The sequence below is a fragment of the Podarcis pityusensis genome (genome assembly GCF_964106645.2).
Source record: "Podarcis pityusensis genome assembly, chromosome: 1".
NCBI lineage: Eukaryota > Metazoa > Chordata > Lepidosauria > Squamata > Lacertidae > Podarcis > Podarcis pityusensis.
In genome coordinates, this window is record NC_138028.1 from 10,905,958 (window position 1) to 10,924,726 (window position 18,769).

Sequence of the window (18,769 nt, forward strand, 5' to 3'; positions counted from 1 at the left end):
AGATCATTCAAGTCTGGTTATTACAGACCTTGTAGCAAAACAAGAGTTCAGTTCATGGACAGACCAAATTAACGTCTATATCTTAAGCAAGCTTTTTGGAATGAAAAGGAGTTCTGTCTTTGTAAAATACGTGATAGGCTATTGATGTTTTGGGCTGCTACAGTGAACTCTAGTTTACTTGACATTTTATATTATATAGTGTTTTAAGGGGTCACAGCACTTCATATACCATATTTCAATAATAGCAGGTCACGTCAAAGACTGATAAATCTTCACTGGTGGAATCCAGTTGCGCTTTTGCGCCTGTGAATGTGTTCCCTAAGGGGAAAAGGAGGAAAGTGGTTTTTGCCAATTTCCCCTTCAGCCCTTTGAGCTGCCATTCACCTGTTGTGCAGAGTCCTCTGGTGTCTTTGCTGGATCAAAAGCCAGCCAAGAAAAAGGGTGGGGGTGCAGTCCCCCCGTGGCTGATGGTTGCTTATTATTAGATAACTAAGACAGACAATTAGCTATTTAGTTGCTCATACCAGCAGTCTCTTAATTCTGCCATCAATTGGTACCAGGATTTTTCATGCACACTGCAGCATGTGTAGATGGTGCAGAAATGTCCCATATGAAAGGCTGGTGAGGAATTGTCTTCCAATACTTTCTTAACCAAGTTATTTTGTAGCAGTTAGCGTACTAAATCTGTCCTCTGCTTCCTTGTCACAGCTGAAGATTTCATCATTCTACTGTTAGCATTCCCTGAAGGCTTCACTGTTCTTGAGCAATTCAACGGCAGCAAACTAATGTACATTTTATAGCAAAACCCATGTGATCTCATTGTTTTGATTAGGCAATACACTGCCAGGTACGGATATAAAAGATTATGATGCTTGATCGCCTTCTAAATCTTGATAACTGTAGGAAAGACTGATGTTTTGTGGTTACTCTGAATTAGGGCTAAGTATAAATTTCCTTGGAAGAAAATGAGCACTGGCAGGTAAGTCCTGCTTCTTGTGTTCATCCTTGATTCATGCATTACTTCTGCTACTGTGTGATTTTGGAGCCTGAAGTGTAGTAATGGGCAGAAGATAATGCTCTCTGGGGCTTCGCTCTGCTACTCAGTCTTAGACTGATTCTGCACTTCCTTATTCTACCCTCTGCTTGAAGAAGACTCCTAGGCCTGAGTGCCACATATCCAGGTTGCTTCTGGGGTTTGTTTTTGGCCTTCTGGCCTGTTCCAAAGCCCTGAACCATAATACATAGCAGGATGATATTCTGGCTTAGACAGGTGAGACCAGAGTGGCCTTGCTGGCTGAGGCTGAAGGGAATGATAGATACCACTGTATTTGCTGTGATTTGTGGGTGCTGGGCTGCTAACCCTCAAAGAATAGGTAACCTTTGGTCCTCAGAAAGTTGGTGGACTTCAGTTCCCAACAGCCTCAGCCAGAATTGCATATTGATTCATCTGCTCTCTGCAACTTCCTTCCAGAAAGTCCAAGCTTGTTTAGGATTTTCTGGCAGCAAATAACCTCACTCTACCAAAAAGCACGAAGGGTTGTCTAAAGCAGGGGTCGGCAACCTAAGGCCCATGGGCCACAAGCTGCCCACGGGGGTCGTTTAACCGGCCCATGAGCTACCCCCCAACCGAGCTGGCCGCTCGGCGAGTCTCCGCGTGTTACGCTAAACCGACGCAGTGCGGTGCGGGGACTCACTTCTGCGGCCCCGGAAATTGCATCTGCGCAGACACCGGAAATCGCGGGTGCATGCGATCCGGCCCACAGAGGGATCTCCGCTGGAGTGAACCCGCCCAGGGGAGATAAACCTTGCCGACCCCTGATCTAAAGGTAGGAGTGGGGGGCAATTCATGGGTGCAAACAAAAATATATTGAACGTTAAAAAAAATCCACAGTGTGTCTGTTTTGTGCCACACTCCTTGTACAAATAAAATACTCGCGTCTCCAGTAAAACAAACAATTTAATACAAACAATTTAAAACATCTATGTATTGCATGATCTACGCATGCCAATGTCCTTCTGTGTTCATTGGCACTGGCAGCAAAATGTGCATAGGTTTGAAGCCTAATATTCTTTATGTAAATTGCTTCACAGGGAGAATGTTTATGTCTGGATTATAAAACACAAAAACATTCATGCTTTTGCCTCACAGCTATTTGAAGAACCTTCACTTGGTAGCGGAGAGGAGAAGAAGAAGCGTATTGCTCAGAGCATATAATTATTACCTTATGAGGCTGGGGAGATTACAATAAGATAACGTATGTGAAGTACTTTGAACACTGGGAAGCACCTTATAAAGGATAGTAGTAACAAGCATCCTGTGCATTAATATCAAATTTGTTGTCAGAGCGCCAGTCTTGATGCAGCCAAAATGGCATCTCTCAGATCCAAGCAGTGGTATCAGTAGGTGATCTATCAGAGAGCTCTTCGGGTTCCTAATGTCCAGCTGTTCTTATTTATTCAGCTTCCAGGTAAAACCTGATTTTGCAAGTCTGCATCCTTGCTTTTCCAACTGAGAATCTTTTTGCTTTCTTTTCCTTGTTTTTTAATAAGAGGATTTCCACCCCCACCCCCCAGTGCAGGGAATTTTGATATGCAGATTTGTACAGTCTTCTGCAACACAGATACAGGCAGCCTCTCTGAGTCCTCATGGTGCAATCACAAGGAACAGCTCTGTATTTGTGCTACAGCATTTTTTGCATGCTTTGCACATAAGCAACCAATCTCTCTGTGGTCAACTAATCTAAAGTTGATTCTGAGTGTTGTAACATTTGCCACATTTGTTATGATTATTTTTATTCTTCAGTTGTGCCATGTACTTGGGTGTTGATAGACTAGAAGTGTCAGTTAACAAGCCTAATTAAATAATTGCATAGTTTTTTGTATTAATTTTATTAGCTTTATGTTAATTAATGAGGGAGAAGTTTTATTTCTACTAGGCAGGTTATTCAGCTGTAACGCTGAGTGGAGTTTTTTGAGTGTTGGTTAGAGAACAATGATAAACAAGGAGACCTCATGATTTTTTAAAATTGTGAGGTGCAGACTTCCAGAAAGTACGTAATTGCTTCCAATCACTTGTCTTTACATTGTAGTTGAGTTGAGTTGAAAATCTTTAAAACATTGGGCGGGGTTATAATTCATAGCAGAAGACATGCCTTGCATGCAGAATCAGAGTTGGAGGGAACCTTGGAGTTCATGTAATGCAACCCCCTGCTCAGTGCAAGAATCTGAAGTTCAGGATGCAGTTACAGCATCCCTGAAAGATGACCGTTCAGTCTCTGCTTAAATACCTCTAGCAAAGGCAAGCCCACCACAGTCTGTTCCACTCTTGAACAGCTCTTGTTATTTCTCCTAATATTGACCTGATATCTACTTCTGTGCAGCTTCCATCCCTTGATTCTAGTTTGGCCCAAATTGGCAACAGAGACAAAATCAGCTCCAGCTTCTTCGTGGCAGGCCTTCAGATTTTCAGAGACATCTCCCCTTCACCTCTTCCTAAGGCTAAACAATACTAGCTCTGGCAACTGTTCCTCAGAGGACTTAATTTTCAGACTCCTTGCTGTCCTGGCAGCTCTTCTCTGAGCGTGGTCCAGCTGGTAAGTGGCTGTCACCACAGCCATTATTCTGCTCTTGTCCCAGGCTCTTTCCAGGCCCAAACTCCAAACATCTCCCTCGGCCTCTCCCACCCCGCACCCCCAAATATTTTTATCCTGCATTCCTTTGCTTGGCTGCAAACTGTGGTCTGCTGATGCAACCAGACACAATAGCATGAGGTAATCTGGAGGACTTTCCCCCTGCTTTTGTAGCCAGTTAGACATTTGCAGCTCGATTTGAACTCGGCTGTGTTTAGCGGGTTCCTTGTCCTTTATATAGTTCCTTTTGTGATGGGTATTATATGTCTTGTCTATAAATAGCTCCACCAAATGGCTTCACCAAAAGGGATAATCTTGCAAACAAAGGGGGCTTGACCTCATATGGGGGTCTTAGTCTTTGCACGGATTATATTGAACTGGCTCATACTAAGGGGGACAAATGTTGGTTTGTGTGCTGCATTCCAGCCTCACTAAAGACCCCAGATACTACTTGCTCCATCTTCCTGACCTTTTCTCTCCCAGCATGTTGCTGGGGATGAAGTCACTATTTCTGTGATTCACAGTCTCCCAAACCGTTTGTATTTTAAAAGAGAGAGAGAGATTAAAAACAAAGGGGTGTTTTTACAACTGCTTCCTATTGATAATTGCTCTCACAGCAGGCATAGAACAGGCCACCCCTTGGAAAGCAAATGACACATTTCCTCTTTGCACTGGCAGCCTGGCATCTAAACATTATCTGACATTGCTGCAAGGGAGGCCTCAAATTTGCGCCCTGAACTTTTCTTAATCTTTAATGGCTATCTGAACCATCACACAATGCTGCTCTGTGTGTATATGTAATGAATTTCTAGTGTTGTTGTCTTCCATTCAGGCATCCGTGTGCTAAGCTATTTCTGGCTCATCAGATTCTTTTCTTCAAGGTTTGTGTGTGCATTGTGTTTACAGTGAAAGTGTACGAACGTGATCCAACACACTCACTATATTGTTGTTGGGTTCGATCCAGATTTGTCTTTGGCAACGCTTTGGATGCTCTTGCAGGCGGAATAGAGAAGAGGTATTTTTGGCCAGTCCTCCTCCTCCCTCTGCCCTCAGAAATGTTCTCCCGTTAGTGGAGCAGCAGCCTCTGCTAGATGTGAGTTATCATTTGCAAAAGGAAGCAGCATAGAATCATAGAATTGTGGTGTTGGAAGGGAACCCAAGAGTCATCTAGTCCAGTCCCCTGCAGTGCAGAAATCTCAGCTGAAGCATCCATGACAGATGCCCCCCCCCCATCCTCTGCTTAAAAACCTCCAAGGAAGGAGAGTCCATAGAACTCTACAGTTCTGTGATTCTGTGTTCTTCTGTGAGGCTTCTATACTGCTGGGACTGTGGAAATAGTGTGCTTTCTCTTCTCTTGATGAATTATTTTTAATGAGGGCCAAGCCACTTGTCAGTGAACTTAATCCAGAGCGTTTGGAAAGACTCCCATTTGCTTATGGAAGGGACTAACCTGGTGGAGGCGTCAGCCTGAGGTGGTGGCAAGGAAGCAGTTTTTTTGGGGGGGGGCTGTTCTCCATTTCCTTGCAGCCCCTCACATTTCCTACGTTGTTCTGCGGTGTCCCTGAACCTTCTGGGCAGCTTTGCAGGGGGCTGCCGAAATTGCAAGCCCCCCTTCCTTCACTGGGAGCAGCCTGAGCGGAGTTGCGCATGGAGGGGCTCTGGATCCAAGTCAGTGGTTCACCTTTCCCAGCGTGAATGTCAGCCCTTCATTTATAACCACGATAGCTCAGTTGGTTATAGCTTGGTGCTGATAACGCCAAGGTTGCAGGTTTGATCCCTCCATGGGACAGCTGCCTATTCCTGCATCACAGGGGGTTGGATTGGATCAGGGGCCGGCAAACTAAGGCCCGGATGCGGCCCACCAGGCTTGTTAATCTGGCCTGCAGACCCTGCTGCCCGCTCGGTCAGTCCCTGCGCGGCGCAGAGGCCTTGCCACATGGGGACTGACTTCTGCAATGCTGATGCAGCTTCGGATTGGCTGCAGGAAGGTCCTGCAGCCAATCCGAAGCAGCGAATGGCTCTGGGTGACGTCCCTTCCTTCCCGCTGAGGCAGCTGCATATGGCCAAGAGCCGAGCGGGAGGAAGCGGCGGTGGCGGAGAGGCTGCCTCTGCCGCCCAGGCCAGTGGGCTGGGCTCTGCGCCCCGTGAACCCCTGGCCAAGGCAGAGGATGAAGACAATGCTGCCAAAGACAAGGTGGCGTTGGCAGCTGCAGCGTGAGTGGCATCAGCGTCGGTGGGGTTTTTCCTTTCGGGAGAGGGGGGTCCTTTGGGGAGGGGGTACTTTCAGGAGAGGGTGGGTCCAGCCCCCCACAAGGTCTGAGGGACAGTGGACCAGCCCCCTCCTGCAAAAGTTTGCTGACCCCTGGATTGGATGATCCTCAGGGTGCCTTCCAACTCTGCAGTTCTGTGATTCTGTGAATTTCGGAAGCAAGCAAGCCTGGCGTATTCTGAGATCAAACCTGCTCTCTGACCTTTGAGCGATTGAGAATCCTGCTGAAAGCCCCACTTCCGCCTCTGCATAGCTCTCTCCATGGGTTTTCATTGTGACGCCAGATGCATGAGGTATCTTTAGGAACTTTGGGAATATATTGTTATATGTATTCTTTTTAAGCTGCAAATGGGGTAGCTGGAAGCAGAGCCGAGGCAGGCGAGATGATTTATTTCAGTGTATTTTGAAGACAGTAATAAAGCCTCGCCCTCTTGTTCCACTGGTAAAGCAATTGTCAAAGGGTGTGTCTGTGTGAAGGGTTTGTCAGAGGCTGGATGTGCTTGTACAGCCCATCTGAATTGGTGCGCGTCTTGCAACAAAGAATCTTTTGTCTCTCTCACTAGGCTCTTATACAAATTCTATGGCACTGAAAAAGGCAGGTTGGATATAGGATATGGATGTAGACAGAAGAACTTGGATCTGCCATCTTAAGGGTGGTTTTTTTTACAAGCTGTTGTGGCAGAAGTAAGGTCTTATGAAGGAGGGGACATCCTTAAGCCCCAGAATAGGATTGCAGCACCTGCTGACTCCTGAAATTCAGTGTAATGCAACACACACACACACACACACACACACACACACACACACAAATATATTCATGGAGATGTTTTGTATCTACTTTGAGCGGAGGCTTCTTGTTGAAGAGAAGTGGTTAAGGGATTGAGGTCGTGGATGTGGCTTCCCCCAAAGAATCCTGGGAACTGTAGTTTGTTAAGGGTGCTGGGGATCGTAGTATTGTAAGGGGTGAGTTATGGTTCCCAGGATTCTCTGGGAGAAAACCTTTCTGAATCAGAAAGCCCCTGCTTTCTCTAGGTGGTCTTAGGGGAAGCTGTGCGCTCTCGCTCTCTCTCTCTCTCTCTCTCTGCCTCAGTCGCTCAATCTGAAGTATGGGAGTAAACAATGCTGACCTTCTGAATTTCTGTAAGCTTTACAGTATAAGGATTGCAACTGGGTTATGTATATGAAGCACTGTGACCACTTGAAAGCTCTGTACAAAAGTTATGTTTAATTACTTCATTGACAGTTTAGTGGAAGCAAAAGGGTTTTCCCCGCACACATTTCATATACAGTTAACTCCCTATTTATTGGGGGGGGTTATGTTTCGAGGCACCACGTGTTTGAGTGAAGTAAGGTATATTTGAAACGCCATTGAAAAAGCCTGCAAACACCCTGTCCCTGCCCTGCCCTGCCCTGTTATCACCCCCTTTTGTGATGTTTTTGGCTCATTTCCGAGCTAGATGCGATGCCCATATGCGCGGTCGTGCACCTATTGAATGCATTCAAATGAGGAGTTGTCTGTACACATCAGTTGACCTACAAAGTTCTTCTTCTTGAAAATTGTCACAAATTGACACCTGTACAACGTCCCTTGTTTATTTACTACCCCCATCAATGTAAAAGCACCCTGATTATTTTTCATAGAACAGTGTGCAGCGACAGGAAATGTGTGCAGAGGAGGGCAACCAAGATGATCAGGGGTCTGGAAACTAAGCCTTATGAGGAGCGTTTGAAGGAGCTGGGTATGTTTAGCCTGGAAAAGAGGAGACTGAGAGGAGATCTGATAGCCATCTTCAAATATTTTAAGGGCCGTCACATGGAGGAGAGAGCATGCTTGTTTTCTCCTGCTCTGGAGAGTAGGCTTCAAGCTTCATGAAAGGAGATTCTGACCAACATTTGGAAAAACTTTCTGACAGTAAGAGCCATTCGGCAGTGGAACAGACTCCCTCGAGAGGTGGTGGACTCCCTTTCTTTGGAGTCTTTTAAGCAGAGGTTGGATGGCCATCTGTCATGGATACTTTAGCTGAGATTCCTGCATTGCAGGGAGTTGGACTAGATGACCCTTGGGTCCCTTCCAACTCTGATTCTAGGACACCCAAGAGCACTGGACGCAAACCAGTTTACAGTTACAGTCGTACCTCGAGTTGAATGCGCTTTGGGTTGGGCGCGTTCGGTTGCGCTCCGCGCCAACCTGGAAGTAACGGAGCGCATTACTTCTGGGTTTCGCCGCTTGCGCATGCGCAGACGCTCAAAATGACGTCACGTGCATGCGCGGTAGTGGCGAAACGCGACCCGTGCATGGGCAGACGTGCTGTCACGTCTTGCGTTCCATTCGGGATGCGAACGGGGCTCCGGAACGGATCCCGTTCGCATCCCGAGGTAGCACTGTACATGCCAAAGGAGTAAACAAAACCCCTCCTGCCCCCTTTATGGCATTCAAGGTACAGAAACCTCTTTCTTAGCCTAGACTATTCCTCCCCCAATCCAGAACCCCATTTGCTGGGAGAAGCTGGGATAGGAAGGGGTAAGGGTAAATGCATCTATCCAGAGCTGATTCCAGTTCATGGATTGGGTGGGTATACAGTCATACCTCATGTTACGTTTGCTGCAGGTTGAACGTATTCAGGTTGTGTCCCGTGGCAACCCGGAAGTACCAGAAAGGGTTACTTCTGGGTTTTGCTGCTCGCGCATGCACAAACATGCAAAATGATGTCATGCGCAGAAGCGGCGAATCGCAACACGCGCAGACGCAGGTTGCATTCTGCACATATTGCGAACAGGCCTCCGGAACAGATTCCATTCACAACCAGAGGTACCACTGTACTTTCAAATGTGTTGGGCAATTTTCTGCAAAACCCGTTCCCCTTTGAATGAAACAAGCGGTTTTCTTTCATTTTTCCAGAGAGCAAGGCAACTCATGACTGCAGAGGAAGTGCCAGCAGGTTGGCACAAAGCCTTGTAATGTTTGTGGGGACATTTCTCTAACCAATGGCAGTTTTCCTGCAGGTTTCTTACTGGTTTTGGACCCCCCATAAGTGTTTTCTGGCTCTGAGTGTTTGGATATTGTCAAGGACACTTCTTCAGACACCAGCATTCTACCCTACTATGCACTGGAAATCTCATTGTAATAGGAATTATAATACCCCAAAACCCCCTAGTGTGATTTCCCTCCCCGACATTGGATAAAGGTTCAGATTGTGCCAAGTGAATACCTCTCCCCTACCTTGCTGATAAGGTGTAGCTGTGGAATGTGCAGTATAACTTTGAAGCTCTTTGTGTTTGTTTTTTTGTTCCTATCCTTAAAAAAATAAATCAGTTCACAGTATTTAAACTGAAATGTTCTGGCTAAGATCTACTCTAGTGTTTATTAAGTTGAAAGAAAGATTATAATTATGGAAAAGCCAACCTTGACTAACTCATCAAAGCGCTGAAGTTTTCTAATGCTTGCACTAGCTAAGAAAACATTCCATAATCTAAAACATTTGAATGAATGAATCATCTAATGTATGTTGTACTATTGCACAGTGTTCTGTTGGTGTAACTCATAGTCACTCTAAAAGCTGCTCCAGTCTTTGTGAAGATCTCTGAAACCGTGCAGTTGCAAAGTCTCGCTTTCAGGAAACTGAGTACATAAAAACAGTTGTCTGGCCCATAGGTGACCAATAGGCAACTGGGTTTTTGTGGCATCCCTAGATGGGACTAAGAGGGCCCATGGCCAAGTTATAGTATGGGGTTAGACCAGTGTCCCTGTCTCCACTGTGGTTGAACAGAGGCAAGACTGTTTCAGGGTACAGGGGGTTAGACAAGGTACATGGTCCTAGAGTTGGATCATCTCATCCTTGGGATTTGAGTTGTACTGTATTATGCTAACCAGAAAGATTGACTGTCACGGCGCTGACCAAAATGACTTCCTTGAATCTCAGTCATCTTGGATGACAGGGCTAGCAAAGCCTTTTTTAGAAAGCCATTGTAGTGCAGTGGTTAGGATGCTGGGAGGCCCAGGTTCAAATTCTCTCTTGTCTGTGAAACTTGGAGCTGGTGTCCTTGGGCAGGGGCCAGGATCCCAGACCCAAGCAGAACCGACTGATGATGCCCCTTCCTGAGACCCCTCTAGGTTTTTTCCCTGACTTGGCACTCCAAGCAGGTGGTTGGATCTAGCCACCCTTCTCATTTTTCACAATAGCCTATTGCCCATTCTGGAGCAATGTGGGGAATTAAAGGTTGTTGGGGGGGAGGGTAGACCCCCCCCAGCAGTTCTGCTTGGAGCACTGTCACTGCAACCAGGTGAGCCAGAGCCCACTGGCAGAGAAGGAGCACAATTTGCCCAGGGCCCCCTCACACCTGGAGCTGGCCCTGATGAAGTTCATGGGGTGCCCTTGGGCCAGGATCTATCTTTCTTTCTTTCTTTCTTTCTTTCTTTCTTTCTTTCTTTCTTTCTTTCTTTCTTTCTCTCTCTCTCTCTCTCTCTCTCTCTCTCTCTCTCTCTCTCTCTCTCTCTCTCTCTCTCTCATTCTCATTCTCATTCTCATTCTCATTCTCATTCTCCTGAACCTACTCCACAGATTGTTTTGAAGATAAGGGGGGGGGGGGAGAGAACCACGTATACTTCCTAGAGCAGCTGCATTTTCAGAATGAAAATGTAATAAACAATGAAAAATATTTTTAGATTACAATCATACCTCATGTTACGTCCGCTTCATGTTATGTTCTTTCAGGTTACATCCTGCGGCGACCCGGAAGTACCGGAAAGGGTTACTTCCGGGTTTTGCCACTCGCGCATGCGCAGAAGCACAAAATGACATCACACACATGCGCAGAAGCGGCAAATTGCAACCCGCGTGTGTACAGACGCACCGCTGCGGGTTGCACTCTTTTCATGTTGCGAATGGGCCTCCTGAATGGATCCCGTTCGCAAGCAGAGGTACCACTATATGTATTTTCCTCGTGGACAGGGACTTCTCTGTTTTTGTGACGAAACTGTGCAAAGTGTCGCATGCACAGTTAATAAGTGTCACGTTGAGCCGTTTAAAAATCACACAATACTTGGCGAGTTGTTCTCAGAGATCTCCCTGGCAAAAACGCTTGTGCCAGACAGCAAGATCGGCAGGAGATTTTGAAATGAAAGCGAGATGTTATTGAAAGGAAATGTAAACCCGGAGGGAGAATGATAGCAGAAAGATGGATGGGATCCAAAGAAAGGTAACTCTTCTTTTGCAATCCCTTTGAGAAGAACCTGGCCAGAGTGCTTTGTGTTCCATGTGACTTAGACACACCTGGCTTTTAGCTGTTGATTGTTGCTGGTAGAGGTTCCTGTGGTTCATTGCATCAATGCAATCTCTTGGTTAAACATTCCCCCCTATTAGTTGTTCCAGCAGGAGGGTGCTATTGCTATTTGGCTGATGTGAGGAAAGGAAGGAAGCATGTTCAAAGTTTTAATGTGTTAGCCGTGTCTGCCAAACCTACTGATAGCTGAGCCATGTTTGTCTTCTTTCTGAATTATAAAATTGGAGGTGTTCAATCATTCTTCCAGGTCAAATGATTTGCTTTTAAAATGTGTTCACAGTAATAATTTCCCCGTCCTCAGAGGAGCACCCCTGCTGCTGTGTCTCTGCTTGATTTGGGCATTCATTCATTGAGTGGGGACTTGCAGCTGAATAGAGGAGAGGCAGCTCATAAATGAGACTATGGAATTCACTACCACAAGATGGCCACCTCATGAGAAGAGAAGACTCCCTGGAAAGGACCCTGATGCTGGGAAAGATGGAGGGCACAAGGAGAAGGGGATGACAGAGAACGAGATGGTTGGACAGTGTTCTCGAAGCTACAAACATGAGTCTGACCAAATTGCGGGAGGTAGTGGAAGAGAGGAGTGCCTGCCGTGCTCTGGTCCATGGGGTCACGAAGAGTCAGACACGACTAAACGACTAAACAACACCACAAGATGGCTTAAAAATGGGGTTGGACAAAGTCACAGAAGGTGAGGCTGTCAGTGGCTGGCTACTAGACGTGCAGCATTCCTTCTGAGTACCACTTGCTGCGGAACAGCAGCAGGAGTTGGGCAATTGCTCTTCTTCCCCATTTGTGGGATTTCCACATCATCTGATCTGCCACTGCGGAAAACAGGATGCTGGCAAGGTGGGCCTTCCTTCTGATCCAGCAGGGCTTTCCTTACATTCTTACACTCTGGAAACCAACCTCCAAAAGGTGCCACCACCTGATACTCAATTATGGTGTGCCCAATACTTTTGAGCCCTTTCTCTGCCTTCGGGAGCAAATGTTTTGTTCCACTCGCCGTGGTGGTTTGTTAAAACAAAGTCACCTTCCTGCCCCCCGCAAACCTGCAGTTTGATGACGTTGCACAATGTGTCGGTTTTATCGGATGTTAATAGAAAAGGAGGAGTGTGTAGTTCTAAAATTCTGGGGTGGGGAGCAGAGCGGACCTGACTCTCTTTTACGATAACCGCATGGTGCATTTAGAAAGTCTGGGGAGCATGATTTGGTTAGAATTGGGGGAAGCGAATGGTGGGATCTGTGGCATTCATAAAGCAACATTTCCCCTATAATTTGATCCACCTCCTGTCTCTGTTAGCATTTAGTTCCATCCTGAAATTAGCGTTCTGTACTGACTAGAATATTGGCTTAAATGCCAGGCAACGTTTTTCTTAATAAAACAGCAGCGAAAGATGCAGACCCTTACTAAACGCTTATGAATGAGTGGATTGTGTGTGTGTTTGGAAAACTCCTAACCACCTTGCTTAACGAATCAGGATAAGGAGATGACACACCCTATTCATGTGCATTTGGAGCAAAGTGCTTTTGTTTCTTTTCCCAGCTGCCAATCAAACAGCAGCTCCTCACGCCTGAGTATGTGCTTAAGTTCCTTAACCTCCACCACAGACATGCTGCTTGACCTCAGCGATCTCCTTCAGGTATTGTACTGCATCTGCTTTTCTCCAAATGTTCTGCTCAAACATTAATCCTTGCAAGTGAAGAGCTACTAACGTGGGTGCTTATTCAGGAAGCCTTAATTATCTCTTTTTTTGGTTTAGCAGTGCTGGACAGGAAAATCACAGGGGTTGGAAATCGGGGATAATTGTTCTATGCAATTAGAGATCAAGTGTTTGGTGCCTCTCGCTCCCTTCAACAAATAACAAATCAACAGTTAGCATCATTGTGATGCTAATGAACTTGCTGCTGAGGCAGTGGCCCAAGGTCAGATTTTATATACCTGCCTCCCCCCCAACCTGGTGCCTTCCAGATGTTTTGGACTACAACTCCCATCATCCCTAGCTAGCAAGACCAGTGGTCAGGGATAATGGGAATTGTAGTCCAAAAACAGCTGGAGACCAAGTTTAGGAAGCACTGCTTTTGAGCAGTGTTTCTCAACCGCAGGCTGTATGGCCCCCTGGAGGCCCCATAGAAAATTCCAAAGGGGCCACAGGTGAAAATCACGTAAGTGGAGGGTTCACGGCACGAGACTAGGGTGCCACAGAGGGAAGTGAGAAGTGAAGAAAACAGAAGTGACTGAGAAAAGAAATCAGAAAAGAAAACAGAAAACAGAAGTGGAAGAGAATAGAAAACAAGAGTAGAGTCAACCGAGAAGTGACCAGGCTTCCCAGTGGATTTGTAAAAATTATAAATAAGACATGTTCTATTTACAAGCAAGACATTTAAATAGCTACCTTTAGCCACAGGAAGGAAACAAGCTTGGAAGGGGACCATGGTCAGAAAAAGGTTGAGAACCATTGCTCTAGAGTTTCAGACTGGTGAGGACTTTGCCAGCCCTACCTGGGACCATCTGCATGCAGAGTAGATTATCTACCACCAAGATTCGACCTTCCTTCTACTCCAGGACATTTGGGTGGCACAAGATTGGGGTAGCAGGGCTTGCCATTTTATGGGATGAAGCTTAATTTTTGCAAATTTCATCAGTGATGAGACTTAAAAAATGTTTTTGGGTGTGGGGAATGCAAATCCGCTGTTATTTTTGTGACTGGGCAGCATTCAGCTTGTTAAGTCTACAGATGAAGCGCATAAACTGCTTTCGGAAAACAAACCAATTTTTGTTTTAATCCTGCTGAAAATGTCAGGTGATGCTAAATAAATATAAACGTAAATCAATAATATAACTGCAAGTACATGGCACACATTTTCTAATGTTTTCTATGCAGTTTTACAACTTTTTAGCACCCTTTGTCTTCGGAATATGGAAGTTGGGAAATTCAGCATACCCTCTTGGGGTAGGCTTTTATGCACCATTCAAACTAGCTTTTACTTGTTATGAAATTATAGAAAATGTGAAATAGAGGGCCATGGGTCAAAAGGGGGGGGAAAATATTTTAGTAGGGTTGGTTTGAAAAGAGAATGATTGATACACATGGGGTTGTTGTATATTTTCTGAATAATTAGGTTGATGGTTGAATGAGCTTTAGCCTCTGGTAAATGGTATACTTGCATGATAACTATTTGGACTGAAAGTGCACACGGAGTTGTCTGTAGAAGTGCAGTAAGGATTGGCATTCTCAACAGTTATATATATATGTGTTGCATGTGTTTGATATGACCATCCCATATCAAAATATTCTATACACAACTCAGCTGGTAGAGGTTATTTTTGGCCTCTCCAGCTGTCTCTAGTAACTGGCATCCTCTCATCGACTGCGTGGAGCTTCAAAGAACCTTTGGGAAATGCAGTAATTTAACAAATTTTTATTCTTAAAGGGGCCAATGCTAAAAATAGACTCCACATGGCAGTATGTCAGAGGTGGTAGAGAGACATTGGGGTTTCATGGCTGCCAATGCTGATTTTTATTATATGATAGATAGTTATAGAAGGAAACATTTAGCTCTTCTGGATTATTGAATCTCTTTGACAGGTGGATTTATTTATTTTCCCACTATTTTCCACCCTTTTCAGGTTCACTTTTGACATCAGCCTAAAGCATGGTGTCTGCTTATTAAATACTGTATACATGTCCATTTTTCTCCTCTCTCTTGCCTACTCTTTCCCCTCCCACTCTTTTTCCTTTTCTTAAAAAAATCTGTCAAAATGAGCAACAACAGAAGAAAAAGGGGTGATCATGGAATCATAGGATTTTAGAGTCAGAAGGGACCCCGAGGGTCATCTAGTCTAAACCCCCTTCAGTGCAGGAATCTGAGCTAAAGCATCCATGGCAGATGACCGTCCAAACACTGCTTTAAAAACCCCAAGGAAGGAGAGCCCACAACCTCTCGAGGGAGACCGTTCCCCTGTCAAATATCTCTGTCAGAAAGTTCTTCCTAAGGTGTAGTCAGAATCTCCTTTCTTGTAACTTGAAGCCATGGGTTCAAGTCCTACCCCCCAGAGCAGGAGGAAACAAGCTTGTTCCCTCTTCCCTCACGATCATTCCCACAGTAGGGCATGTTGATGTTGGCTATTTGCAGTATGGTAGCGCTGCAGAGAGCTTGCTGGGGAGACCATGCATTAAAAAGGGACTCAAAAATAACTTAAACAAGGTATTAATAAGAAAAACAAAAACTCCATTTACACTAAATACATCAACAACAAACCAGATCCAACCACCAACCCATCCCCCAGGGTAATGGGAGAGCTAGGTGCTGCTCCTTATATACTACACCCAATTGCTGACACAGCTTAATCAATACAATTCAGCAGCACCTGCTATGTTTCACAGCTGTAAAGCTGGGTCTCCTTATCTTGTTCTGGCCCTTGCTCTGGCCCCTTAAAGACATACACATCGGGTGGAACAGTGATGAACCTTTACATTTAAAGTAGCCATTCAACAGTTGAATCTTTCAGCTTTCAAATTCCAAAAATGAGCGGTCCTAAAAAGTTGCAAGGGGACGCGGGTGGCGCTGTGGGCAAAACCTCAGCGCCTAGGACTTGCCGATCGCATGGTCAGCGGTTTGAATCCCCGCGGCGGGGTGAGCTCCCGTCGTCGGTCCCAGCTCCTGCCCACCTAGCAGTTCGAAAGCACAATTAAGTGCAAGTAGATAAATAGGTACCGCTTTCTAGCAGGAAGGTAAACGGCGTTCCATGTGCTGCTCTGGTGCCGGTTCGCCGGAGCAGCTTCGTCACGCTGGCCACGTGACCCGGAAGTGTCTGCGGACAGCGCTGGCTCCCGGCCTCTAGAGTGAGATGAGCGCACAACCCTAGAGTCTGTCAAGACTGGCCCGTACGGGCAGGGGTACCTTTACCTTTACCTTAAAAAGTTGCAACGTGATTTTGGAATTCAAAAGAAATTTGGGTTAGATTAATATAGCATAGATTTGCTTGGTAAGTAAAATGTGTGTAAATGTGCGTGGAAATAATTAAAAATGATTGCTAAGCACTTGCAGATATATTATTATTATTAATTATTATTTAGCATTACTTGACATTTTCAGAAGGTAAAATTAAAACTCTTTGGTTTTCCGAAAGCGTTTTATGTGCTTCTTCATCAAAAGTAGACTTACCAAGATAACTGTTGTCCAGTTCCTCAAATAATAGCAGATTAAAATTAATCACATCCAAAAACATATTTTTAAGACCTCTCATTAAGAAATTTGCAAAAATTAAGTTTTGCTGCGTAAAATGACACACCCTATTTCCACGGGGCAATTGAAGGTAGATCACTCTGTGGGTGGAGGGGGAAATCCTGCTGGATCAGGTCCTTAAGTGCCTTTGCCTGTCTCTGCCCATGATGGTTATATGCTTAAATACAGACTAGGAGGAAGTGGGTGTGAGAGGCTCAGGCTAGTTACTAACCCACATTTTCTGTAGCTTACTATAGCTAAGGGTAGTTGAGTTGAAATGTCAACTACTAATTAGGATTATGTTGATGACTGCTTGATGACTTTGCTGTTCGGTTTATGACACTTGTAATAATTAGCTCGCACGTAACTCTTTAATGTCTTGTCTAAAGCTGATATTTGAAATGGTTCCTTAAATTCTTAGATTTAGGAATTTAAATTTAAAGTCTGGATTTGCCAGACTTTTGAGAATTCTGTGGCCAGAGAAAAATCTATTCACGGTACAGCTCGCTGGGTAGATTTTGTTCACAAACTGGTGGTGACTATAGTCAGGAAGAACTTCCCTCTCTGCTCACACCTGTGAGTTTCATGTCCGAATGGGATGACACTATCCTCGGATGAGGCACTTCAGGTGGCTACCCATGCCCCAGAGGTTCTGTGAGGCTTCTCCAAAGGATTGATCCTTTAGTGTGGCAGGCCCTGCCCTGTGGAACTCCCTGCCGGTAGAAGTTCAGCAGGAACCATCCTTCTCTTCTTTCAGACAGCTTTTGAAAACTAGATTGCAAAGGTCTGTCTGAAAAATGCATTCCCCACCCCTCCTTTCAACTAATCAGTAATTCTTGGTGTTTTTAATGATGGCTTTATGGGCAATTTTTATTGATTTCATTTTTATATATTGTATACAGCAGGTTATAAATACAGTGCATAAATAAATATAATGCATTCTGCTGGGTTTTATTGGGTTGATGGGGTAAGGTCACCTTAAACTCTTAATAGAAAGAGCAACCCCATCCTAAACTGTGTGAAAACTTGCTGACTACTGAAGGAATTTTTATGTTCCTGAGGTTCGACTTATACTCACTAAGACCAGGGCTTTTAGTGTGGTGAGACCTGCCCTTTGGAATGCACCCAAAGTGAATATCAGGCAGGCACATACAGTATTTGTATTTAGGCACATGCTTAAAATGCCTCACCTGAGCAGTGTTCCAGCTCTGTTGGTTTATTAAGGTGATCTACTGATTTGTGATGCATCTTGTTTTATAAATGTAATTTTCTGGTTGATGTTCTGCTGCTGGCCATTTTGATATATTTTTCTTAATGTTGCCCAAATAGTTTTGGATTTTTTTGCCCTTGCAGGCTAGGTCCACCCTTGTCTGTTCTCCATCGAGTTCCTTTGATGGTTGTATTGCCACTTGCCTTTCTCCTGATCTGGAGGAAAAAACTAGATGTTACATGGAGTTTTACAGGCTCAGGCTTGCAGATATAATATAGTGAATCCCCCCCCCCCCCACCATGGAAGTCAGGAATTGAAGGGTAAAAAAAAAGTTGCTTTGTGCAGAAACTCCACTCTAAATTGAGAGCTGAGATTTTAAAATGATAGAACTGGAGGAATTATCCAGTATTGAAGCTTTGTGCTCTGAAAGTAGAGTCTTTTAACAACTCTTTTTTCACTGGGATGATTTCTCCACAAAGGTAAACCCTAGTCATTGGAGACATTGTCCGGAGAACTGCTTGTCTTGGTATAGTATGAGGAAATAATGCATAGCATGGTTAAAGAAATAATTCAAAAGAGTGAACTGATAGTCTCAGTAGATGTTGAAATTCCACCTTTGGAAACAATCTTGATCTCTCTTGGCTGGCTGTCACCAGATAATAATTATTTCTTCCCTGAAATATTTCTTTTGTAATCTCCAGAGTGAAACGGTGGATCTTATTTTTACAGTAAGTTTTGAACAGCTGGTAACCTGATATGGAGCCCGGTTGCTTGAGTGCCTTAGCTCTCTGCTCTGCCTGGAATTGCTTTTCTTGACCTTGTTGATGATGAAGCATTTGCAACTGGGTCCCCCTACTTACCTGTTGTCTTTAATAGACTAAGTGCTACTGTGATTGGCATCTCATCATTTGGGAATCAAATGAGCTTCGGATAAATGCAGCTTGATATTTGAAACTCTGGGTTGCACAGAAAGCTGGGAAAGGCTCAATCGGAGCTTGCTATCTAAAATAATATTTGCAATTTCCCAGGCTCTTTTTGAAGTGTTCTAATTGTTTTTTTAAGCAATCCATATGACAACCCTGGTAGGTCTGTGTTAGTCCAAACAGGGGTCCTATTTGTTATCCTCATCTGCACCTCAGTGACTAACCT

The 18,769-nt window shown here is 44.8% G+C and overlaps 1 protein-coding gene across 1 annotated transcript in view; it reads left to right on the forward strand.

Annotated features, from left to right (window-relative positions):
• BRF1 (BRF1 general transcription factor IIIB subunit) overlaps positions 1–18,769 on the forward strand; it is a 200,807-nt gene that overhangs the window by 42,750 nt on the left and 139,288 nt on the right. Inside the window, exon 4 of the mRNA XM_080976442.1 lies at positions 12,793–12,824. Coding sequence (XP_080832568.1) covers positions 12,793–12,824 — 32 coding nt within the window. The remainder of the gene's footprint in view (positions 1–12,792; positions 12,825–18,769) is intronic.